The sequence below is a fragment of the Gasterosteus aculeatus genome, chromosome 18 (assembly GCF_964276395.1).
Source record: "Gasterosteus aculeatus chromosome 18, fGasAcu3.hap1.1, whole genome shotgun sequence".
In the NCBI taxonomy this organism is placed as follows: Eukaryota; Metazoa; Chordata; class Actinopteri; order Perciformes; family Gasterosteidae; genus Gasterosteus; species Gasterosteus aculeatus.
In genome coordinates, this window is record NC_135706.1 from 6,240,058 (window position 1) to 6,265,996 (window position 25,939).

At 42.2% G+C, this 25,939-nt stretch overlaps 1 protein-coding gene and 1 long non-coding RNA gene across 9 annotated transcripts in view; one reads left to right on the top strand and one right to left on the bottom strand.

Annotated features, from left to right (window-relative positions):
* Positions 1-25,303, bottom strand: part of LOC120808547 (DNA (cytosine-5)-methyltransferase 3A) — a 37,946-nt gene extending 12,643 nt beyond the window's left edge. For 3 of the 8 annotated variants that reach the window (XM_078093030.1, XM_078093029.1, XM_040161536.2), the window contains exons 1-4: positions 25,079-25,300; positions 20,732-20,958; positions 16,541-16,648; positions 850-1,053 (exon numbers count right to left, since the gene is read on the bottom strand). In XM_078093030.1, coding sequence (XP_077949156.1) covers positions 850-1,053; positions 16,541-16,648; positions 20,732-20,800 — 381 coding nt within the window. In that variant the 5' untranslated portion in view covers positions 20,801-20,958; positions 25,079-25,300. Of the gene's footprint in view, positions 1-849; positions 1,054-5,073; positions 5,231-9,041; positions 9,159-9,286; positions 9,325-9,670; positions 9,795-11,384; positions 11,553-16,540; positions 16,649-20,731; positions 20,959-25,078 lie in introns of those variants that run through there. The other 5 variants (XM_040161534.2, XM_040161532.2, XM_040161528.2 and 2 more) reach the window with 4 other exon arrangements.
* Positions 20,759-22,404, top strand: LOC120808550 (uncharacterized). The gene is made up of 2 exons (XR_005709978.2): positions 20,759-21,003; positions 22,203-22,404. It is a non-coding gene; the product is annotated as an uncharacterized LOC120808550 (long non-coding RNA).
* Positions 25,304-25,939: the final 636 nt, after the last annotated feature.

The window sequence follows — 25,939 nt, forward strand, 5'->3', positions numbered from 1 at the left end:
TTTGTAAAATACTGGAAAAAAGTCCAAATCTGTGAATATCTTGCCAACTTTCAATATGGATCGAAAATCTAAATAATAATAATAAGATATGCGCAGGCTCCTTCATAGTTCGGTAAAGTTGGCAAGATATTCAGATTCAGACTGACGGATCGGTCTGCGAGCTGGACGCGTTGCTCTTAATGTGCCGGTAATGATGGTAAATGATGGTTGTAGCTGGTTGTCATCTACGGTCCACTACGATTCCCAAAGGGGGGCGTTTGTTTTTTGACGTTTTATCTCATAATTTCGAATATCCCCTTACATTAGTGCGGAAATGAGATAGTTGTGTGAATGCATCACTCCAGCCAATCCAAAGACAGGGTTTGTAACCAATCAGGTGTAGATACCATGGTGACTGGCTCCGCCCCCTTACTGTCAGAAAGAAAAACAGCGAGCGCGTAGAAAACACCAATTGAGCGCGAGCAGAGACTAAGCTTGCAAGCGAGGAAGTTCACGTTTCGCGAGGGAGCAAATATCTCGCGCGAGACAGACTTTTGCTCGCACGAGACAGGCTTTTTTTTTCGGAATCGTTCTAGAGAGAAATCGAAAAATCAATCAGAATTTTTTTTCCCCCACCCCTAATATTTACTGAGGCAGCACTTAATGAATTAGGCAAATTTCATATTTTGCGAAAGACGTCGCAAAGGGGCTTTCGAGCTAAGCTGCAGCTAACGTGTGCTCAGCTTGCTTCTCTGATAATAAGATTTCATGGAATGGCTTTGGTGCTTTGACCTTTTCTTTCCCCACTTGCAGCTTTGGCTTTGCATTCTTCTACTAGAAAAGTAGAATGAAATAATAGTAATTAATCACCTGGTACTCTATCTCCCTCGGCGTGGCCCGTTCTACCCCGGCAACTGGCTCTGGCGTCACAGCAACTGTCGGTGATGCTGGGGCTGTTTGTTGTTGTGAAGGGGGAGGGGCTGGGCTGGCTGACTCCTCCTCCTTCTGAAAGTCCCCTTCAGATAGATCGTCCATCATGTTCATCTCCGCCTCTCTGTACGCCCGTCGCTCTGCCTGTGAGGAAAGAACAGAGAGCACTTTGTTTTACTTAAAAAACAAAGTATATTTTAACACATGGCTTTGTTCTTTTCAGCGTTCTCTAACTACTACAACGCAAAACAATAAAAAGCCACACAAGCAGGGCCGCCGTGGGACCAACACTCAAGTTCAATAGGCAATAACTCCTCATTAACTTGAAAACAATAGTCTAATTTCAAGTGGTGAATATTTATTCTCTGCTGAGGAAATTATTTCCCAATTAAACACCTGATGTCTATAATCTATTGCATTGGCAATTCTAACTCCTGCACTGGGAGATTTGATAACAGCCAAAACTAAAATAGTGTCAAATTCTCCTATTGGGGAAAACATAGACTGAATAACCTTCTTCTGCCGTTTAAGCAGCTATTTAGCTACTAGCCTCATGTAATCAGATCCGATGCCGAATTGCGTTTTGTCCTAATTTTCACTGTGTAATGAATGTCATTAACTACAATGTAGACGTCCGATAGGATTGCTGTTTTATGTGGGTTTCTCCAGCTGATCTAGATCGAGGCCTCGGTCCCCCGAGCTGTAGAAACAATCCTTTAATTGTTCCTAACAGGAAGTGAGTGGGGAGAAAGGGTGCAGTGGGGAGGCAGTTCAATGGGTTCAGAAGAGAGAGAGAGAGAGAGAGAGAGAGAGAGAGAGAAAACTGAAACTGTAAAAAACTGAGGAATAAAATACAGGCAGCGGAGAAAGTAGTAGGCAGGAAGTCAGACCCAAGATAGAAATAAGTCTGATTTCCACTTTATTACTTCTTGTCATACTACAATACTGAGGGTTTTTTCCCTTTAAAAAACTAGACTGAAACTAATCCTGGCTTTAGTAAAACAGTATCAGCGACAACATGTACGGATGGAATAGCACTCTTATTCTATTTCAGTTAAATACACTGTTAACAGCCAGTTAGCTTAGCATAAAGACTGGAATCAGGGGGCAACAGCGAGCTCTAATGATGACATATAAACCCAGCAGCAAGTTGACGCATCACAAATAAAAATGTCCGGTTGTCAGTACAAAGACAGAAGTGTAAAAAATGGAAATAGTTACTGGCTGTGACTTCATTTTAAATGGACGGACATCAGTGTGGAATTAATCTTTCCATTTAACTCTCAGCAAGAAAGCAGAGTATCTCCAGAAGTAATAGTACTTAATTGGCAGCAAAAGCGCCATCAGAGTGTAACTACTTCCCACAGCTGTGACATAACTACAGTAGAGTAAACGTACATGATCTAGTAAGTGAGTGAGGAGATCATGTGTTCTGTCACTTGTGTGCCTGTGTTTGTCCGTCCACAGCTTATCTTACTACTCGACCTATCAACCCCAAGCCTGTTGTGACCCGTTTGTGGAGATATGCTGAAGGATCTCTTATGGTTGCAATGATTCCCCTTTTTTCGGTGCGTCCTTCATACTGTCACTGAGAGAGGAGAGTTACTTTGCTGCTGAAATTTGTTTTATTGACCAGAGAAATCTTGGAAGAAGAAAGAAACACAGCAGCGGGGGCTCGTCTTGGAAAGAGAGCAAGTTAAAAATAATCATGACTTCACTGGTTACTACGCTGCAGTGATCTCGCTGTGGCCCAGACGTAAAACTCCCAGGACTCCTCCGTCTTTTTAGGCATTACCATGATCCAAAAAGATTTGTTTTCTGACTAGATATTGATTTGGTTTCCACTTTGGTTGAAAACCCCAACCTTTCGTACCGAGCGAGTAAAACAACACAACGGGGGAAATTAACCCGTGAAGAAGAGGAGGGATGACGGCATAAATTCAAGTGAAGGTCAGACATTAAATGTGAGAGTGACAGTTTTCTCCTCTGAATGACCCTCGAGGTCCTAAGTTCCCTTCTACCCCGACGCCCCCTCCCTCCTGTTGACCTTTGACTTCATAAAATCTCAATCAGCCTGTTACACGGATCATAGACAGACCGCACACACACACACACACACACACACACAGAGCGCAAAGTAAGGGAATCTCCACATGTCGTCACCAATTTCTAAAACATCTGAGGTTTCTACTTCCAAGAAAACAAATACTTCAAATATTCTGTTCAAAATGTGACAAGAGGAAGTAGACAGTACTTAACATGACACTGAATGCACAGCACACTATTTTGACAAAATAAATGAATGTGGATTGTGGTCAAACACCTTGAGAAATATCTAACACTAACAGAAAATAAGCATTGCATTTTAAGAAATGCTGTGTGTAAATCGTTTATATTTGTTATTAGTATGTACTCACTAGAATCAGTGTATTACACACTGAAAACATTTTGATGTTGCAATATATTGTACAATTTAGAACTAAAGTGCAATCAGCATGGCAAGTACATTGTTTTTATCTGGAAGTTTCTTCCATTCATATTAACTGTTGAAAATCCTGCTGGCTTGTTTTTTTATTATCAATTCTGCATATAGATTTTAAACGTAGAACTTTTCAACGTCTCAGCTCAGTGGTTCTTTTCCTATTTGTGTTTTGCACTGACCATTGTGGTCCATAAAATGAATGAATATTCCGCAAAGCAACACCAGGGACCAAATGTTCCCGCAGCGATCATTAGCGCACACTCGGCTGTTAGGAGGCATATAAAAAATTACTGTCAGCATCTGGACTGGATCATCTCATAAGATCTCTCAAGACTTGGACAAGATATCGGCGCAAAAGAATCCTGTCGACAGAAGGAAACTTTATTTGTTGCCTGGCAACATCAGCTGATGGAAAGCCTCCATCAGGAAGCTGCTTTCAGGGATGCGGACGAATCACCGATGACTAAAGAGTCTGTGAAGGCAAAACCCTGAGGGTCAATATCATGCCATCCAAGAAGGGGCCTTAAAAAATGAACAACGTGCCACTCTAACTACTTTTGACTGATTGTATTCTCTACAGCGCCTCATTCAAGGCTTCAGCTTTGTACATTATGTCTGCTGCCAAAGTTCAAAGCATGTCCAAAGTCATGAATTACTTATTATTACATACACGTATAAGTAAATGCTATGTTTCATGCTATATTGTGTTTTTTGTCAGTTGAAATGTATGGAAAGTGATGTAGTGATGTATAGAAAGTGAGGCGGGAGGAATAAAGGCAGCGGGCCTCAGAGCCGCTGAGAGAGAGGTTGTAATGTTGTGAGTTACGACTTTCAACTTTGACGAACCCCGTGACCTGGTCAGCCTTTCCGCTCTTAGTGCCGGCCCCCTTGACCTCCGACCCCTCACACAACGACCTCGCCAGTGAGCCATTTTTTAACCCCCCCCCTCTTCAGAGCGTGACTGACCCTGACCTCGTCATGAACCCGTCATTGCTCCACACACACACACACACACACACACACAGTGACAATAGGCAGCACACCAAGTGACCGCTCTTTTAGGCGCATCGATCGTGGGACACATTAAAGGGACAGTCCGTGGCGCTCCCAGGGGGGTCTTCTGTAACGACACGGGCCAAACAGCAGCTCACTGATCAACGGCTGAAGACACTTCAAACGTGGCCTGACCCGACTGTTGCGTTATGATCTGGTGGCCCGGTGTTATTTTCTAATTATCAACATATCAGAGAGCCATTTAAGTGAGAAATGTTACATAGCATTCACCAGAAGATAAATCACTTCATGTGGTAAAAATGGACTAAACAGCAAGTGTCTGACTGCTGTTTAAAGGAGAAAGTTTAAGATATTAAACTTTCTATTAAAGATGTATTTGCATGTCATTGCTGCCAGTGAATAATTGGGAAGGATTTTCTTTCCCTCAGACAAAAACAAAAAGAAGAATGTAAACAAAGGACTTCAGTCAAGTCCAGTCAAACTCAATCAAGATCTCTATCATGTGTTCAAGCACTTGTCATAAAGCCACCAGAAAGCATCAAAGAAACTAGATTCAGAGACAGAAACAGCTTGCTGCACTTCCTGTTTAAAAACAAAACAAAACATGAGCCTACATTCCCTTTCACACTAGAATCCAAACGCCAAGGGAGAAGAGAAAAACTACTTACATGGCGGACATGTAACCCTGTCTCCCTCGGTCTCTTTCTCTCAGCCATTCGCTTCTTCTTCATCTGTCTCCCTCTCTCTCTCTCTCTCTCTCTTACCCTATCCTCCCTCCCTCTCACTCTCTCTTCTCACCTCCTTCCTGTCTCAGGGAGTCTCCTCGGCTAAACTCGCCCCCCAGCCTTCTTTAAACTCTTCCTCTGTGCTGATTGGTTACAACAGTAAAGTGTGTGTGATGTGCTGGATCCTTTATCCAAAAGATGTTTAGTTGCACTTCAACAACACACACACACACACACACACACACACACATACAAGCACAGCGAATGGTGGGACAGAGTTATGTCTGGTAGCCTTGGGGGATTCAGGGTGATGGTGACGCACATACACACATCCAGGCTAATGTTTACGTGTGTGTGTGTGTGTGTGTGTGTGTGTGTGTGTGTGTATATGGGTGTGTACATGCACTGAGGTCAAAGGTTAGGTAAGCCTCAGAGTTGACATGGTAATAGGTTGTGTGAGGGTCGGGACCTCACAGCGTGTCACATGAGACAGTATAGAGTTACAGAAAGAAAAAGAACTGTGAAAGTGACAGAATGTCTCCACACTGAAAGTGTGAAATAAAGAGGAACATTACATCTATTCAGTAAATACTTTGAAATAATTATAATGGCGCTTATTCACTTTTTTGGGCCAGTAGGAGCAGAGGAACTCCAAATCAAGCTGACATATGCCAACGCTTGACAAATAAAAATTGTTAGGGTAATAAAGTGGTCAAAAAGGAAACATTTATGGCATTTATTTAATCATATTTATTTTCCCCTGAGTTTAAAATAAACTACACGATGCAAAAATAGGGCCGTAAGACTTAAACCACAACAATGAGCTCACAGAGGTTAAAACAGTTCCATTGTTCATCTCTGGAAGTATCACCTTTCACATCACGGCTAGTTAATGTTTCACTACGGTGATTAGAGCAGTTTCACAGAGATATGAAGAAAAATGTTCTAATATTTTATAGGCAAGAAGTGGTTAATCAATCATAACTTTCAGTTTTGGAAATAAGATGAGATCAAATAAAATAATCCATATAATAATCCATAGTTGCAGCAATAAAACCATCAATAGCTGGTGTAACGCTCGTACATGACTAGTGAATGTTATCAAAAGGCAACTTACTCAGAAGGTAAGGCAGCCGTTAACCTTTAGCTAGTTCGTCATGTATTATTTCATCCTTGGTCAGATCTCGGGACAGATTTAGAGATCAGTTTTAGAGATCATGTGTCAAATTTACACCCTTGTTGTCTTCTTCTCATCGAGGGGTCAGAGGTGAACACGAGGTCACGCTGAGAGCGTCTCCTAAAGGGAGAAGAAAAGCCCACCGTTCAACACACATGGTACACTGCAGCCTCAGTGCTCACTGCTTATTTTCTTGGCTGTAATTTTAGATTTTTTTTCATCCTAAAATTGGGAAAGGCTTTTCAAAGAGCACCAGGTTTTCTTCAGACAGCAGGGAAATAGGATGTTGACAACTGGCTGCCATTCAACTAACGCAGAGAAAACACACACACACACACACACACAAACACGCAGGAACCTGGAACTGGTTAACCTCTGTCGCAATCACACATTTCACCTCGTTCTCTCTTACAGTCCAACACACACACACACACGTGCACACGCTTTCTGTCAGTTTGTCTTTCTCTACTTTCCCTCCCTTACTTTGTCAACACATGTCTCTTCTCCCGGCTTTACATGTCAGTTGGGTCTCTTGCCGGCTTTCATTGTTTTAATTTCTCAGTTAAATAAGTTTAATCATAGAAGCAAAATGATACTTTGGAATATAATGCTCTATGAAAGAACAACAGAGATTTCTATTGAGCTAAAGAAGTACAAGAAATTTTCTCTGTCCATATGGAACATCTTCTACGAGCATATCAGATAAACTATGATGTATTAAATGTGGAGATACTCCACATTCCACATCCAGCGGAATGAGACAATGTTTCCATCTGAGATGTAGAGGCGGCGAATGTACTGAGTGACTTTTCACCACAATCCTTTTAATGTTTAAAGGCTTGTAACTAGCTGTTGTTGAAGGCACCTCAAAATGAAACGTATACTTACTAAATATAGTCAATCGGTTATGGGTATAACAAATTCCGATAGCTTGGTTAAAACAAAACGGCGTTTTTGCTTTTGATAGTAATTGTTGTCTCCGTGAAACAGAACACGTTGAAACAGAAGAATGAAGAAACTGCTACCACACACGCTCAGTTGGTCTGTGAGCCCTTTCTCTTCCTCTCACACACTCTTACTTTACCTCACACACTCCTACACCCCTGCGTTTTCCAGCCAATGCCGCCTGTCAATCACCCTGAGTGACTTTCTCTCTTCCTCACACGGCCCCGCACACACACACACACACACACACACACACACACACACACACACACACACACACACACACACACACACATCCGGTCTGTCTCAGTCATTCTGACGTTTCCTTCTACCTTTTCTTCATGCACACTTTCTAGCAGCTACAATAATTTACTCACACACACACACGTGCGTGAGTAAATGCTATAGATGCCCTCATGAGGTCTTTTAAAAATAGCACATGATTATTCTAAATAAACTATAAAAAATACATATTATGAATTCTTTGATAGTTTTTTTAGTGTATCTGAGTTGGGGGGCATGTGACATATGGTGAACATAATTCAGTCCCGTTTAGCTCCCGTTTTGGTCTCCACCCACATGTGAGGGAGATTTCTGGCTCTTCAGCTGCTAAACGCTCCACTATCTGAATCCCCAAGCATCCCAAAGTCATTTGGTGTTTTTTGCAGTAAGTATTTTTTAAGATATTAAATTGAGTCTAGTCACACATATCAGAATACTACTGAGGACATGACCTATGTGTTACTTTGGCTGCTGCTTCCTGACAGGGCTGTGAGGGATAAATGGTCTGGGAACCACTGTGATAAAGTGCTGAAATGTACCACAGATGCACTCATGGGCACTGCGAGTCCAAATGTCAAAATATTTTTTAAAGCCAAATGGTGCATAAAGCCACTGAAAGGCAAAAAGAATCATGCTCCTCTGTTTTCAGTGTTGAGTAAATGTCAGAGCAAAATCTATCAACAGCCAGCTAAATTCAGTTGTATCACAGAAGATAACAAGGTGGATCAAACGGTTTTGCAAAGACTAAGATTTGTTCTAACAAATTTAAGCTCATGACAATGTTTACGCTTTATTCCCAAAAACAGATACCAGTGTGAAAGGACCATGTAAGTTGTATAAGATTGTCCATTATTCATTTTATCTGTGCTTTTCTGACTGGGATTGTCAAAATGATTGTTTGAAAGGCTACATGATCAGCAGCAGCGATGGCAGCCAATGACGACGTAAGTGAGCGGTGTGACAGCCGGCAAGCAGCAAACGGGTGAACACAACAATAAACGCGTGCAGAGGAGACATGTCGCAGCAGGTGGAGTGCGTCATGTGACTTTAGTCAAGTGAAGCAGCTCGCAGGCTTCAATTCATGTTTTTAGATATGGCAAATAATATTCAGAACTTAAAGCATTATGACTGGTTTCTCATTTTATTTGCTTAAAATGAACATATAATCAATATAAATAAAAACAGCATATATCGAGTTTGCCAATACAATAAATTAACTTGACTACTCATCAGGACAAAGGGCAAAAAAATAAACAGCTTCTTCTATATTTTGGTTGCTGAACAATACAAAATCTTAAATTTAAAGAGATCCAATACAAAAAACATTTAAAACAAACGCAATCAAGAGTGTTCACACAATAAACTAAGATCTTTCGAACCGGCCCAGTAATCCGGTTGATGTGTTGACTTAAGCCGCTTTGTTCTGATTGGGCAGAGAAGGAAATAAAAGCCTCCAAACTTATGGTGGGTATAAATGGCCACTGACTGGGACCTGTTTCTCTCCCACCTCCATCTTCCAGCGGCTGAGCCATTCTTCTTTCTGCCTCCTGCTGATGTAGTACGGATCTCCAGCCTGGAACGTCACTCTGGGGACCGGCCTCCTCCGCAGCCTGCCAGTCTCCCCCTGCACACACATGCAATATAAAACCTGTTATATACTTATATTTTAATCTGCTTGTACCATGAGAGGTGGTGTTTCTTCATTTTGGGGTGTAAAATTAAGAAGTGGGGTGGGCAACTGTTTTTTCTCACCTCTTTGGGGGAGTCGTAGTTTCTGTCGTCTGGCTCGTCTGCAGAAGAAGAGAAGTTACAGGAAACGGTCCATTTGTACAGATTTATCAAGACGTTGAATGGGAGGTAAAGTCATGGTCTCCATCACTCTGCTACGGCATCCATGTTTAAAGTCCTAAAACACTGACATCTGAACGTTATGTGACTATTAAATGTCAGGTAAAGTGAAGTCTTGAGCACATTCTTTTATTAATAAAAACTAGACATAGACTGATCGTAACTTTTTAAAAATTGTTAAAGCATCTAAAATCTCAACAATTTAGCAGTTTTTACTTTTGAATCACTGTACAAATGGGCAAAGTTATATCATGTTAATAATGATATGACTTTGTATTATATCTATACCCTTATTCTTCTCGGTTTGCACTAGTTTCTGACGCCCACGCTTCTTGCGAGGGGAGGGGGAGGGCTCCGGCTCCTCCGGCGGGGTTGGGGGGGCGATTACACAGGGGTCAGAGGTCGCCGTCTCCTGGGAAACAGACGGAGCACAGTCTAGGTCTGAGAAAAGAGCTGCTGGCCCTTGTCTGCACTCAACGAAGGACTCCGAAAACATAATAACCATACGCGCACACACAGAGTACAAGCCTTATATGCACACACACACACACACACACACACACACACACACACACACACAATCAAACACCTACTGCAATACAAGCACATATCTATTAACCTGCCCTTGTTAGTGCAATGCAGAGCAGGTACATCCAGCAGTGTGTGTCTGCATTGGATCAGTATAATAAACACCTCCCCAGCTCCCATTAACACACACAAACACACACTAATGTGATGAGATGGGGAGTGCTATTGATGTTGTTAACCGCGCTAATGGTTAAGGAACACATGTGGGAGAATCCCCTCGTGCTACATTATGTTAAAATTAGATATAATGTGAAATAATAGTTAACAAACTAACTTCAGAAAATCTAAAATTGCTTTTACGGTTTTGAAATGTCACACATTTCAAAAGGAGATATTTTGTTGGTAGAAGGCAGATTTCTGATTACGCACTCAAACAATCCCCTCTGTATACGCCTGTCGCTAATTCAATGTTTGTCCCATCGGCTCACCAACATTAATGATGATCACCTCGGATCGAGTGTCAGCTCTGAAAAGACAGCCGGATATTTATGTGTGCGCGGCTGACAGGCCCGAAACATTTCATTAATGGGTAGTTAGGAAATGACGAGCCGGGGTGAATGTCAAGCTCCAAGACTGTGCTAACGCTAGCTAGTGCTAACAATCCCACAAAGGCTGTAATGTTAAAATAGTGCACACAAAAGGGGACTAGAAGGGCCTTGCGCCAATTTTTACAACTGGGCGCTTAAACAGGGTTTACAACTTTACAACAAGGTCGTAATACATTTTCTATTGTGCCCCCAAAAAATCACACCAAAAGACATTTATGTTATTATTATTATTGTTTGCTTGCCCTTTTTGCTTGCCCTTTTGCTAAATAAATGTAAATAGCGTTGAAATAGCCATTTGTTTGCCGACAATGCTTTAATAAAACATAAAAACAAGATTACTACTGAGTCTATATTAACAAACTTAATTGGATAACGTGTATTTATTTTGAAATTAATAGCAGAGATTCTGTGCCAAAAGCAGAAAGAAAAAAGTTGGGAGAAAACATTTGGAAAAACAAGTGTATCGTGTTCATCACATTGCATCCATTAATCTCAATAAATTGCAGGTAACATAAAATACACTACTTTATCACCCCCCAAAATCAAAAGCATCGTAAAAATCAACCAATAGCCATTAAAAACAAATGTTTGGACACCTTATCACCAGAATAAATTAGCTCACAGAAATATCAAAACTGTACATAAAACAATGAACATAATAGTATGAATTTAGATGAAAGTTTCTTTATCATTAAATTAAACCACCAGTGTTTCTGATGTGAACTCATGGCCTCAACATTTACTGTTTTAGGCCCGAAAATTAAAGCTGCATTAAGCAATATTTTACCATTACAGCACGAGGCACATATTTCTGACGCTACATTAGCTGCTACGGCTAACTTTTAAGCAAACAACTGACTACTTACACATCCAGCAGAAACAGAGGAATCTGGACTCGCAGTCATCTTTTTGGCCACTTGAATGCAATTTGAATTCAGCTCCTGAGAAAAATATCTGGATGTCTTTGGGTTTGCTACGTCTACTATGTTTCTTCAGCCACTTCGCCTCGCCGTCATTGTGCGCCAAACAGTGAGTGAACACCCGGCTTGTGTGAGCCGGGTGTTCACTCACTTCCTTCTGTGAGATCACGTGCGATTGTTGGGTTTCATTTGTGCCGGTGAACCAAAACTATGACCCTAATGCGGCTGCAGTCTAGAGTGTAAATCCCCACTACAGAGGGTTGTTTCATGTCAATCGGTGTGACTATAAAAGGTATTGCTTAACGCAGCTTCAACGTTGTTTAAATAAAAGTTCAAGAGTTAGACTCAGAGAACTAGACTAGACTTAGACACCAGCAGGTATCTCCTGCATGCACACTGGTGGTTTCATCACTTCCTCCACCTCTCAGCATCTAACCTCCCTCTTGAATGACGGAGTGGAAAGTACCTGACGTTACTGACTAAGTAATGCAACAAAGTGCAGTTTTTCGGTTGGATGGACCTTTGATGATACCCAGAGGGAGGATGTACAGGATGTAAACAATACAACAGTAGTTTACCCAAAATAATAAAGTAACACATGTTTTTACAATAGTTATTATGAGCAGTTCACACTGTTTGTCACACCGTGCGTCTCGTGGACATTCTGCCCCATGTGGGCTATTTTATAATTCCTGGCTGAATATACATTAAAGGTTTATGTTACACATTACATGGCAAGAAAATAGGGCAAGATTTTAAAAAGGAATAAGTACAAGAGAGAAAGGTTTGACTAATTGGAAACAATCACTTGAATTTGTCAGCTTTTAAGGGTAAAAAGCTTATTTTTAAAACAGCATGGTAAAATACTTTCGAGTGCAGCTGCCTTAAATTATATGTTTATTTACTATCTGGTACCTTCTATAAAAATGCTCAAATGTTCTCTTTTTTCACACAATCAGACACTTAATCTAGAAACGCCATTTTAATAAACAGAGAATAATAGAAACTAATAAATACATAAATCTGGATAAAGATGATTATCTATTTAAAGTTTTGACATTCTTTGAAGTAATCCAACTTCCTCAACAACCTTAGTTGACGTGATTAGAAGTTTTAAACCGTGCTAAAACCTACACAACGGATTGCATTAGCTGTAAAATGCTTTTTAAACTTTTGAACCTAGACCGCTCTAGGTTTTTCTACGTCCCACTGCAACAACAAACCGGATCGTCAGCGCATCTCTGTGACCTTCTGAGGTTTGAGCGAAAAGCAGAAAACAGCAAAGAAAGCCTCCTGATCTGCATGAATGCTGGGATTAATTCGAAAGCCACGGGTATCAAGTCATGCCTCAGATCTTAGGTTTCATGTGACAGTTACACTAATTATACTTTAGCTCTGCTCTGAATAAAATCTAGTTATTAGGGTGCATAAAAGTTTCATTATTTGTATCAGTTGATGTAACTAACTGTGGCAGAGAGGGGATTTTCCTGTTCCAAGCATTAGGCGACATAAATGGTGGGAAAGCTACCAAAATATATCATTCTAATACAACTGTAATTCAAGCACTGTGCACACACACACACCAGCTGCACCACACATGGTTCTGGCTACAAAAAGAGAGTAAAAGACAAAAGAAGATGGAGGTGACCGACATCTAATTTAAAGCCCTGTGATTGAGCAACAAAAAAATAAAGAAATAGACAGATGCAGGAAGAAAAAAAGGAAGCGAAGAGTGTGAGATGATAAATGATGGAAGCTTGAAATAGTTAAGGACCATGAAGCTAATCTACTTATTCATGAAAGTATCACCATTGCCATGTTAACATCTGTCCTGACAGGTATATCTGTGTGTGTGTGTGATTACTTATGATAGAGGCGAACGAGACAAAGAAGCAGAGAAAGTGAGGCTGCCTCCCTCTCTGCTCTCTTTAGTTAATGTTACTGGCAGCTCCACCCTGAGCTCCACAATGCCTCCATCCCCGGATGCCCTCCACTGCGCGTGCGTGTGTGTTAACAGGGAGGAGGATCCTGTCTGTTCCCCGACTACTAGAGGTAACCATACTGGCATAGGATAAATGTTGAAGGGGTTGTTGACATTGTTGTATGGGGTCCCTTCTACCTTCAGCAGAGTGACGCAGCAGCGAGGGGAAGCTCTGCTCCTGGTCGGAGGAGGACGCTGCTGCTCTCCTCCGCTCGAACAACTACTTCAATTACTAGTACACGATCATTGCCACGACTATGACTACTGGTACTATATCATTTATTTATTTGCACAATTCAAGCACTACAAAATAAACAAACGTAATAGAGATAAATGCACAGTGCGCAGGAGGAGGCAAAAAGCCAACTCTGCTTTTTTGAAGCCTCCACCTATATAATATAAAAATCTTTTACAAAATGAAATATGCATAATACAGACACCTAAATAGAAAAGAAAGAAGAAAAGACAAAGTCTTGTTGTCCATTGTCGTACTGTCTGCTGTTATGCACCAACCGCCAAGTCAAATTCCTTGTATGTCTGACATGTTATGGCAATAAATGTTTCCTGATTCCTGATAATGTAATTGTGTTGAGTGTGTGAGTGTGATTGTACCTGTGTGGTAATTCCTAAACAAAGGGAATGCTCAGAGAAACAACTATACATGTGGATATAACAGCAAAAAACAACACAAGTAATGAACACGGATGCACAAACAGCAAACAAACTCTTACAAAACAGCAATTAGAAATTCTTTTAGGCACTGTTGACATTTTTTGTCAGGTGGGAAAAATCATTCCATAGTTTAGTTTCCATAGAAAATTGATCTCTGCTAGTCAGTGATTTAAGAAGATGAAAATGGGATTGACGAGTTTAGTATGAGTGAATCTGTGAATTAACTTTGTAGGACTTGAAATGATCAGGAACATTTCCTTCACCTAAAAGTATCTTATACATAAAAATGCAAGTTAAAGAGGTATTAACATCATACATAAATAAAAGAGCAGCTGAGAAGTGAGACTGTGATCGTGCTGCAAACCTACCAAAACGTATCTGGTGAACTTTGCAAGAGATTCCATTTGAATTTTTGTTAAATCCTAAGTAAGATTTCTCGCCACTGAAAATAATAAAATAGGATTTTTTGATATTCATTGAAGGGTTATTTAACTTGAACCATGTTGCATAGACAGTTGATTCAACATTGGCTTCGGTAATCAGCGTACGGCAGTTCTGCCCCGACACGTGCGCGTACACGGACACGCTCGCCCCCGTGGACAGAGAGCGTCGGTGCGTTCACCCGAACACTACCTCCCCCCCCAGCCGGTCTTTTCACCACCGCTAGGTTGGAAACACTGCTTATTAATATACCAATATTACTGCTGCTGCTGGTCCTGCTAGCTTATTAATTATGATAATCCTAGTTATGGCTACTATGGGTAAGTGTAGAACAAATACAACCTGCAAACATGCAGACCTTTTGGTGCATGCAACATGTGTGTTGTATCTGCAGCTGTATGTGTGTTATTGTAAATATTCATGTGTGTGTGTGACAGGACCCACATTCATCTTGCCTGCCTTGTCAGAGCTCAGACATCAAAGCATGATCAGACCGGCTCTCCTGCACACGTGAATGAACACCCACAGATAGCACACGCAAATGCACACGTGCACATACCCACTCAGAGTAGTTCAGTCAGTATTTCTGTGTGTGATCAGCGTTTGATCAGCTACATTGACTTGATGATTTGATCACAGAGTTCAGTCAGCGCAAAGACACACACAAGCACATCCGCACAAACACACACACACACACACACACGCACACACACACACGCACAAGATGAGCAATATGAGGATGAATGGAGAAACATGAAGGAGAGCAGCTGCAAAAGACCTTGGGAGAAGTCTTTGGTGTCGTCTCAGTGAGGGTGAAGCTCCCTCATTACTGCGGCCTTGAAGGTCGTCAAATTAACACATGAAGAGTTTAACACTCGGTGTAAAAGAAACAGTCACAGTCACACAGATATTTTCCATGAAGAGAACCAGCAGGAGCCGGTGTGAATGTCACCTTCTGCCAGTTACAGCCACTCCAGTTGTTATTCTCTGCCCTTTGAAACAATGAGTGACCAGTGACTGATGGTGAATGATGCTTTTCTCGTTTATTTTGCCTTTTATTCTTTTTTCTTTATTCAGAGGTCCCTTTGTCATTTGTCCAATATTTTTTAACTTTTTAAATATTTTTAATTTTTTACTTTATTCTTATTTTATACTAACCCATAGCCTTATTCTACTAACCCATTGCATTAGCATTCGCATATTATTTTATTACTTGTGCACTTTTGTCTTGTTGTCTATTGTTACACTGTCTACTGTCACGCACCAACCGCCAAGACAAATTCCTTGTATGTTTGACATATTTTGGCAATAAATGTTTCCTGATTCCTGATTCCAGGACAGGTTTGTGAACTTGAAGGTGATTGGCTTGTGTCCGTGGTGATACTGTTTCTATTTAGTGTATCCCAAAAAACTGATCTTGAATGCTTTGGCCAGTACAATGTTATTATAACTCAAAGAATTCACAAGGTTTGGTTCTAATAAATCAGACCTTTTCTTGAATTTCAGCTTCAGGCAAAGGGGTAAATGTTGGGGGATGGAACAAGACCGACAAGTGCAAATGATGACAAAAAAATGAGGAAATGAAGCTGACGTTTCTCCGGCAAAACAGTCAATACTGAGGGGAATCCCTGTTACTAAGACACACTGCAGATGTCTCAATGTCACAGGTAAAAGCAACAGAAGAAAGAGCAGCCAAGAAAAGCGGTTGTGAGGAGGCAAGAGCTCCGCCACATTATCCGTCAAACAAACGTGACCCGTAATTAATGCTTCCTCAGATTTATGTGTAATTAGAATAAACGGATCCAGCAGCCACTCGGCAGCTCGTAGGTGTGAGTGCATGAATGTGAAGCAAAGTGTTTCTGGAAACCATGCATGTTTAACACATCTTATCAAGGCAAGGCGGGGGTGAGGTTTGGGGGGGGCATTGTGTATGTGAATAGGTAATCAATCACTCTGCAGCGGTGTGGAGCAGGAAAGGCTGAAGACAGCCCATAATTACAGTACTCACAGGAAGCAGCTGCTTGCGTTTCCTGCCGGGACGGCCCACTCTGCGCTTGGTGCGGGGGCTCGCCGGTGTCCCCTCCTCTGGACTGTCATGGTCTGCTCCGTCTTCATTCTGGACAATAACGGGGGAGGCAACATCAAACACGCAGCCCATTCAACGGCTGTGTAAAGTGATAATTGATGTCAGCAGTGAGGCCGCACAGATTTAAAGAGATTTGGGGGATTAGTAATGAAATAACAACGGGTAGCACACAATAAATAAGGTAAAAGGTAAATAAGGTAAAAACACACGTCACACGTTTTATGAAGTTTTGACAAAGATAAAAGTTCCTTTCTCCCGAGCTAAAAATGTTTGCAATATGAAAGACAAAACCGGTGAAGGAAATGTTTGCTGACATGAAATCCAGCTGTGTTTAGTAAACCAAGACATGATACATGTACAGCAGTACTTCTAGATCTTTCCTCTGGATAGATACAAAAAACTCCTACAAGATAAAAGTAAGTAAAGTAAAATCTGATCGGTCAAGTCTATTGTCTGTCGACTGATCCTTAAATAATCGGTCGTAATTGGTGTCTTTATAGACAGAATAACGGTCAGCATGTTTGGTTATGTTGGTTATCGTGGTTGTAAACGGAACCTAATTTAATTTTACCCCATTGGAGTGATCAACACACAGAAGGTAAAGCACAGAGACGGTCAAAGAGAGGGAGGGAGAGAGAGGGAGAAAGATGAGGGAGAGTGAGTGGGAGGGAGGGAGAAAGATCGAGTTATGCATGTCGGAAAACAGCCGTTTCTATGTGAATCCCCAAGCTGATTTTTAGAGAATCGTTACTAAATTCAAAATAATATCTCCGCATAAAATCAGGCAAGTGCTCTGGGTAATACATCCTTCTGCTTCGAATCAGCTTCTTCAGATCAAATGATCAAATATTCAACAATGATCATTTACGTCATTATTCAAGGTCATACATCTCAGGTAGAAGTTGAAATTTTTATCAGTTATTTTTGGTTTGTTTTTTTGTTTGTGTTGTTACCACAAACATAAGCAGCTAAAGGAGACACGAAAACGTCACCACGCAGACTAGCTGTTCACAGTTGTTGGTTTACAGCATAACGTTAACTCTTTACATCGAACTTCTGCATTCACACTTCATCAATCATTGAAGCGCTGCTCGTCTGTCAAGATTATCTTGCTAAACAGAAGGTCCAAGTCCATAAGGATATTGTGGAGCCAATGTAAATATTTCTGAGTCGAGACCCTCACACACACACACACACACAAATCCCTCTTTGTTTTCCCCACAATCATTTACAAGTAGTCACCAAAATATCCATTCATTAACCCTCACATGACCAACACATTAGTAATCTTTGGGTAGATGTAGCCCCCCCAAAAGAAAAATAATTCCCTCACGTTCTATTTTTACATTATTTCTGGGCAACATTTCAGTAGCAGGTCCATGCTACATTTCTATTGGACACGGGAGCACCCATGAGAGAGCTAAATTAAATGAGCAACACCTGTTGCAGTCAAAAGGTTCATTTAGTGAGACGCCTGTCACTAAGATGGTTGTGTTGTAGCCAGACGGCAGGTGTTTGTCCGCCGCAGTGATTGTAATCATGGACCTTTTTATCCGTATTCGGGCTGTCTTTATGCGCTTCGCTGCCTTTGGAAGTATTTAGCTTTGTGCTTGTTGTTTTAATACACTTTCTTGAATTGGACCGTCAGCATTTGTTCTTCAACTTCATCACAACGTGTGTCATATTGTGTGAAAAACACATTGCAGTGTATCTTACAACCATCTGTTTGTGTACAGGAGACCGCGTCAGGCTTAGTTTGATAATAAATAACGCTCTTTTTTTTACTCTTTTCTGCTTTAATCATTACCACCTGCCTCTCTCTCCTCTGTTGGACCCTCTGTTGTGGTTGCTAAGGTGCAGAAAACTGCTTAGCAACCGTCTCCAATGGGTCCTCCATGCTGACTAAACATTTTGATGTCACTTCCCTTACAACCAGCACAGCAACCAGCTAGAACGGGGTAATGGCCCCGCGCCTTGTCTGCCTGGTGAGTTGCCCATATGCCTGAATCACAACGCACACACATTTTAATAGTACGCGTGTACTCGGTGTGCGTAGTTGTTCTGGATAAGTAAAAATTAGGTCAAATATGAACCGAAAAAAGAAATGAAACTATACCCTTGAAAAAACCTATTGCAACACACACAGGCCAATCTGTCCATCTTTGGTCTATTTCTGTCTCCCGGCAGGTTATTTTAGGCCACAGCAGTTGCTAAGCAACCAGACTGCCAACCAGGCAAGCAGAGGAGGATCCCGTCAGCAGCAGACAGCATGTCCTCTTTCCTTCGTCCCAATCCCTACAGTACGTTCTCCCCCCTCTCCGTTCTGCTTTCTCTCTGTACATCACTCTGAATCTGTTACCCACTTAATCATTAGACGATGAAGACGTCAACACCGGATTCTATCTAGATTCAGCATCCGCATAGATTCGCCGTTTAACACGTTTATAGCACAGAGCAGAGCAGAGGCCTTACGCAGCCCTATTGTTAAACAATCAGTATTTACATTTCACCCTGTGACGGAATGGACATTACACAACAAATAGACGAGTGAGCATAATCTCCTGGTGGTCGCTATGTTGGACACTAATAGTCAACAATATGACAACAACTACATCTTTCCCGTAGCAAATGCGAGACTGATAGAATACAGTGTTGTTCTACACATGTTTACCATCTTCAAATTTCCGTTGCAGCAATTAGCTTTAATCGTGCAGGGTTATACATAAATGTTGTTTTATTAGTCAGAAATCTACTCGCCAAAAATATATTTTCGCCCTCCTCTCCACCAACAGTTTAATCAGTTAGCGGTTTTACCATGACCAAATAACCAAATAGCATCGTCATGTTTAAACTTTATTTCGGTGAATTCATTTCTAGTTTTGCCTCACCTCGTAATGCCTCAGACTCGGCTCTTGCATCCAGACTAATTGAAAAGGTTTACAATTCCCCCGACGGGACCGGCAGTCTTCAATATGTGGATGTAGGCACTTGGCAGTCGAGGCAATAGAGAGGAAAGTGGACCTTGCTTATTTGTTATTAGTGCACTAAGTGAAACGGGGAGTGCTTCATTTTCAAGCCATAAAACATAATAAAAATGTATGGGCTCATATCTGGGCCAATGCGGTTTTTGGGCGTATAATTCCATGTGTGACTGTGAGTGTAAATCTTCCTACACAAAGTAAGAGCACCATGTCTGAATTTTGGACGTGCTCATCCTTTGTGTAATCTCACCCCAATTAGTGCATAGATTTTTCCAAAAACAAGTTCAATCTTTTCAAACTTAAATTTGAGTTTTTTTTTGTTTTTTTGACGCGTTGACAGATGATACACGGCATTACACTGACATTATTTCTGATCATCACAGAGATGTTGTTCTATCTTTAGCATATGAGCAGCATCTTCTTTCATGTGCAATGGACTCAAACCTCACACTTCTCCCGCCACGTTTTCCTCTCTGTCCTAAAAGTTAAGTCTTAGGAAGTTAGAAAAGCACAACAAACCCTTTATTAAAGAAAAAGAACTCTATAAGGGAAACGTTGTTCATGTTGGCTCTCTGCCAGCATGCGAGTGTGGAAGTGAGTAAGGCGGCTCTGTACACGGCAGCACTTTAGAGTGAGCTTCAAACTTCTTACAGATTTATGAGGCCTGCTGTGGGGGAAGCAAATGAAAGAAGCCATTTTTCCGCTTTGTGTTTGTCCTGTAAAGCTGCGTGTTTAATGTGTGTGTTTGCTCATTTGTGTAGAAAAAAACAAAAGCACTGTTTGAGAGGCGAACCCCTGTACTCCTCTCACCTGCGTGTGTTCGGGGGAGTGTGCAGAATGCAGAAAGGCCTGAATGTAAATAAATAATCGAGTACAGTAATTACACACACACTTTAATGATGGCAACGATCGCTGTAGTAAAAGTGGCGGTGGGTGTAATGATATCACTGGCTGCAAATATAGCTGTAGTAGTAATTGAATATGAATCACAGAAGCAGCAATAATAACAGTAACAGTAGTTCTTTTACACCTGAAGTTGAACCACTCTTATTGCTTGTGTGCAGTCACACACCACTTCCCGTTGTATATTAACAATAATGTATATCAGTGGTTATGCCCCTGGCTGACTCACCACGTCGTTGGCGATGTCGTTTTCCAGGGTCACGGGCGGTTCGGAGGCTGCGGGGCTGTTGGACGGCATGGCTGAGAGCGGCTTAGTGGGGCCGAGCTTACGGGGAAGAGAATGGAGCAGATCAGAACATGGGAGAGTCCGTCAGAAGCACCAGCCGCTGCTTCATTCAGTCAGTCCGCCCGCCGGTCTGTCGGACGATCGCTCAGTCCGTCAGTCCGTCCCCTCTCCTGCCGAACAAAGAGGAAGCAAAAGCACACACACACACACACAGCGTGAGTGGAAATACAGGGAGAGGACGTGTGCAGTTGGAGAAAGACATCAGCCTCAGTTGGTGTCTCACATCTTCTTTTCTTCATTCATTTCACTCACTCACCCACTAACACACACACACACACACACACACACACACAGAAAGTCCCGGGGTTGCGGTTGCAAAGGTGTCTCTATGAACTCTACTTGATGGATAGGTGCCCTTCACACGCGGAGCAGAAAATATTCCATTTCACAGCATTAACACACATGTATGCACACACACTCACTCACGGATGGTCTCAGAGGAAACTGCCAGAATCAGAGTAGCTGTCAAAGTGGCTGTCACAGTGTTCGATTGACATGGCTGGATACAATCTTCTGTTTCATTATAGTTTGCAGGTAGTAAATCTGATTGTTTTCCTTCAACCAGGATACACATTTGCTTTTAAGAAGGTGTACACATCACAAGTTCATCTATTGTTTTTACTCTTGATTTGGGCGCTCTATTAACCTTCCTGTATCTGACTGTTTTCGAGTCGAGGGGTGAAACTGAGAGCGGGCAGTAGAGACAGACAGGAAACAAATGAAAGGGGGGGATGGAACCCAACAAAGTGGTTTTAAGGCTACCAGCATCCACTTCACATTTACTGCATTTTCAGATGGTATTAATGAAAAACAGGAATTTTCGGAATCTAAGGCATCGCCTTCTTTTGTTTGAATAACGGTGATTTGGGCTTTTCTTTCAAGCCATAAATCAAGATCAATACTCATTTTTTACTGTTCGACTGATCTGTAGCCCAAACGTCACATCTGAATCACGTCACTTCAATTTGAAAGTTGCTATGACTCCTGGAAACAGCTTCCACATGGCGCTGTTGGAGGAAGCCATGCGTAACCTGATTGCTCATTTTTGTCTCTCTTTTGTTTTATGGCTCATTATTTGTAAGATGGAAGGTAATAAGTTACACAACTATTGAGCAGGCCAAAAGAAGTCAAGCTATTTCTGGTAAAGACAGATTTGTAAGAACAGGTTTTGACTGTAAAGCCCTGATTTGGATCGGCTTGGATTTGTGTTTATTCCCAGCTTTTCTGGCAGATTGTAAACTCTTGAGACTGTTAAAGGGCGTTTACCGACCAACGGCCAACGCGCACAAACAAAATATGCCCATATCTGGCTCTGAGGCACGAGTGTGTTCAGTGTACAGTTTATGTCTTTCAGATACGCAGCGCTGAGGAGCAGACGGGGAAGCCTAATGCCACATACAAGATGGTGCTGCCCTTCTCTGTCTAATTCAGTGCTGTTGCTCTGCTACCGGGCCTGAGATCACGCGCCAGCTGCCAAAAAGGCAGATGGATTTAAAGATGAGCCAATTAAACGGCTCATGCTCCTTGTTTGAATCCAGATTAAAACTCCCCTTAACGACTTGTGGTTTTTTTTTGTCTTGCTACATCAGCCCCTCAGAATCTGTGACCTTTGCCCTGTCTTCAACCTCTTACTCCTGCAATGCCTAACCAGAACGGTGTTACGCCATCCGATCTCTAAATGTGCACTTTCAGATTTTAGCTACTTAAAATTGGTTCAGTGAATCGATCGATCATAAAACACAAGCTGAGGACATTTTAAGACAAATGTTCAAATGCGAACCACTTATCAAGTTTGTTTGTGGTGTTTTCTTGCGTGTGTTACTGTCTGGTAATTCAGCACCAAGCCAAAGCGGCATAACTATGCGGGGCCGGATTAAGCCACCTGGGGACCTTGGGGCAGAATTTTGCTGTGGGGCCAGTTCCTCCCTCTCTCGCGCTGCAATGTGTAAGTATCTTGTTACCTCTAAGTACCTACAGACTAGGACTACACATGGCAGTTTTCATTATACACCCAGAAGCCCCCGCTGTGACGAACTGACGTGCTGCAGGTTTGTGGCGTGTCGGATAGAGTTTCAGGTTCTGCTAAATTTAGGAATATGCAGCAAAGTTTAATTACCAGCGGAAACATTTTTGTCAAGATAACGTAGAAATTGGTCAAATGATCACAAACTAACTGCAACAAATACACATATACGACAGAATACATGATGGCGTCTGTTAAAGTTTCCTGACATAAAACTTATGAGCGTATCGGGTGTGAGGTTTTGCTCGTTATTTCGAGCTTGTGATTTGTTCAGCTACTGAACACGATCCAAACACTAAAGGATCTTACAACACTATGTATGTACGCGCCCAGCGGAAAACTGGACCCCGGCGGTGATTTGGATTTGAGCACAGTGGGAGTGCAGCCAATCTGTTTGGGTTCCCTCAAGACGCATTGTGCAGCATGTCACTCCACACGCTGTGGCCTTACATCACCTAATGCTAAGACAACGAGCAGCCGGCCAGGGCTAACAGAGGAAAGATAGGGGTGGAAACTTTGCAGAAATGGGTGTACACTATCCGCCCCACACCCCCGAAGGGCTGCCTGCACGAGCTCCAGGCCAAACTGCTCCTCCGTGTTCTGCATATATTTGTCACTCACACAGCTTTCCTTCCTGTAGCAGGCCTGTGAACACTGATTTTGAAATGTGTCGGTGTTCATGCAGCAGTGGCTCGACTGAGACCACAGTTAAAGGCCCAAGCAGAAGCCTGTACTGGTGGGAGGAGAAATGGTTGCGCAGAGAAAAAAAGCCTCTGGGGTGCGTTAAGGTAATGAGAGTATGGCAGTGATACGACAGGAAGTAGGTAATTTATCTTCAGAACAAAAGCATCAACTGTATTCTATATTATTTTCTTTTCGTTGTTCACTTGATATAAATACATTTTAATTGCTTTCCATTTTTTGTGCAGCTGTAAGGTTCTCCTCCCCTATTGATCAATAGGGAAAACCTTTTTTAACGGAGCTGGGTATTTTTTACCTGTACTTAAAAGTAATCAGATTATAATTGTGGTATAATTTCAGAGATACAGTTTTCTCTGTACTTCGTAGCAACAAGTTCTTACAGGCCATTAACTGCTGCCTTGAAACTCACATTTTTTCTTCAGTAGAGAACCAAGTGGTCCAAAGCCTCAGATGGTCAAATGATGAGGCCATCTGAGGACACCAGTCCTGTTCCCACAGCACGCCTTTCACTGACCCTCACAATGTAGTCTCTAAAATGTTTTATTTTATTGTACTTTTTTTGTCGTTTTTCATTTATTGAAAGAGGTTTTTAGAAAGGTATAGGTCTGCCAGGAATAACATGATGATGGGAAAATACTGAATCCTGAAACCTATCTATTTAATGTTGGCCTTTAATGAGTGGTAGAATTTAATGGGATGAGCTAAATCAATCCCCAAAATAGGTTTTGCTGATTTCTATAATGTAAACTCCACACAGGTTGCTAAAATAACATTCCAAGAACAGACATGAGTTATCAATCTCTGTGATCAGACTAAAATCCTTTTCTAACAGAGATAAGTGTTTACCGCAGTGTATTGCGATACTTTTATTTTAAAGTCTGCGCCGGAAGTGCGGGAGTTTCCCTGCTAGCTTCACGGACATCAGCTTTATGACAATTAATACCGGGACGACCTCACGCGGCCTTAACCGGACAGCCTCCCCAAATAACGGCGTACATGTCCCGGGGGCTGCGCGGCCGGTGAGAGACCCGTGACCCAGTGTGACCGTAACCGTTACCGGGTCAGGTAGAAGAACACTCACGGGAGCGCGCTCCAGACCGAATGCACTCGTTAACCTCAGCAGGCGCGTGCCCGCCCTCTCGCTCACTCGGCTTGCAGGCGGCGGCTGCGCGCGCTGATGTGTCTGCATCTGGCGGCAGCGGAGGACGCTCCGGTTCAACGGTTCCTCTGTGAGGCGGGGGAACCGGGGGGAGCACGTTGTATGAAGGTGGTCCGGTTGCCGTGGTTTCCCTCCCGCGGCACAAACAAACTCACCAAGTTCACCACAGCCGCGTGCGCGAACCGCTCCGTTTTCACGCGCACATCATCTGCTAAGACGGAACCAATGGTCTGGCTCCGGAGCGCGCGATGACTTTAGGACATAACTGTAGCATTAGCATAGATTAAAGAGCTAATAGCTAACGCTCGTTCAGTGCAACAAGCTAACGGGAAACGTTTATATTTACCTTGTCGTCCTCAGGTACACGGACCCTGACGCTCTCTCTCCTCTCGCTCCACCGAGTCTTCTCTCAGCGCTGCTGGCTCGCGTCGCGCTCCCTCGCCTGCTCCTCTCTCTCTCCCTCTCTCTCACCCCCTGTGTGGGTCTCTCTCTCTCCCTCTCTCACCCTCTCTCACCCCCCGCGTCTCTCTCTCTCCTACCAACCGGCCCTGCTCGCGCTCTCTCACCAGCTGCAGAGGTTTCCGCGGGGTCCTAAAGTCTCTTTAAACTGTCATTGCACACTTGTAGACAAGTGTAGACGCTAAGTTAGCCTAACTAGCCAGCTCGTTAAACAGGTATTTAGATTTAGATCCTCAGGTTGAGCACAAAGAGAAAGACATTCGACTCGATATATATTGATGAGTCAATAAATAAAGAAATATTCATTTACGTGTTTTTTAATCCTCACCAGATAACACTAAATTGACTCAGACAGCTGAACCATTTTTGAGTGCAGCTAAATAAATAAGAAATACAAATACTGCTTTGGCCTGAATACAAGACAATATATGTTTTATTGGAAAGTGCATAATGAATTGAAAGCGAGGGCTGGAGACGTAAGGTTAAGCCGGTTAAGTACTTAGAATATTATTCTTTTCCAATGCAAGGAAGGCGACATTCAGAAAGCGTTGCATTATGGGTTGCATTATTGCTAGGCTCGCAAATCTCTTAAAGCCAGATTAAAGTGTTGTTGTTTTTTTAGAGTAAATCAGATGTTGTTAAAACTGCATGCACCAGTATGATTACAATGTATACGGAAATGACTCATGGCCTGGGACCACATTAAGAGGATGTGAGGTATTTCCCACAACGGTTTGTTCAGCATCCT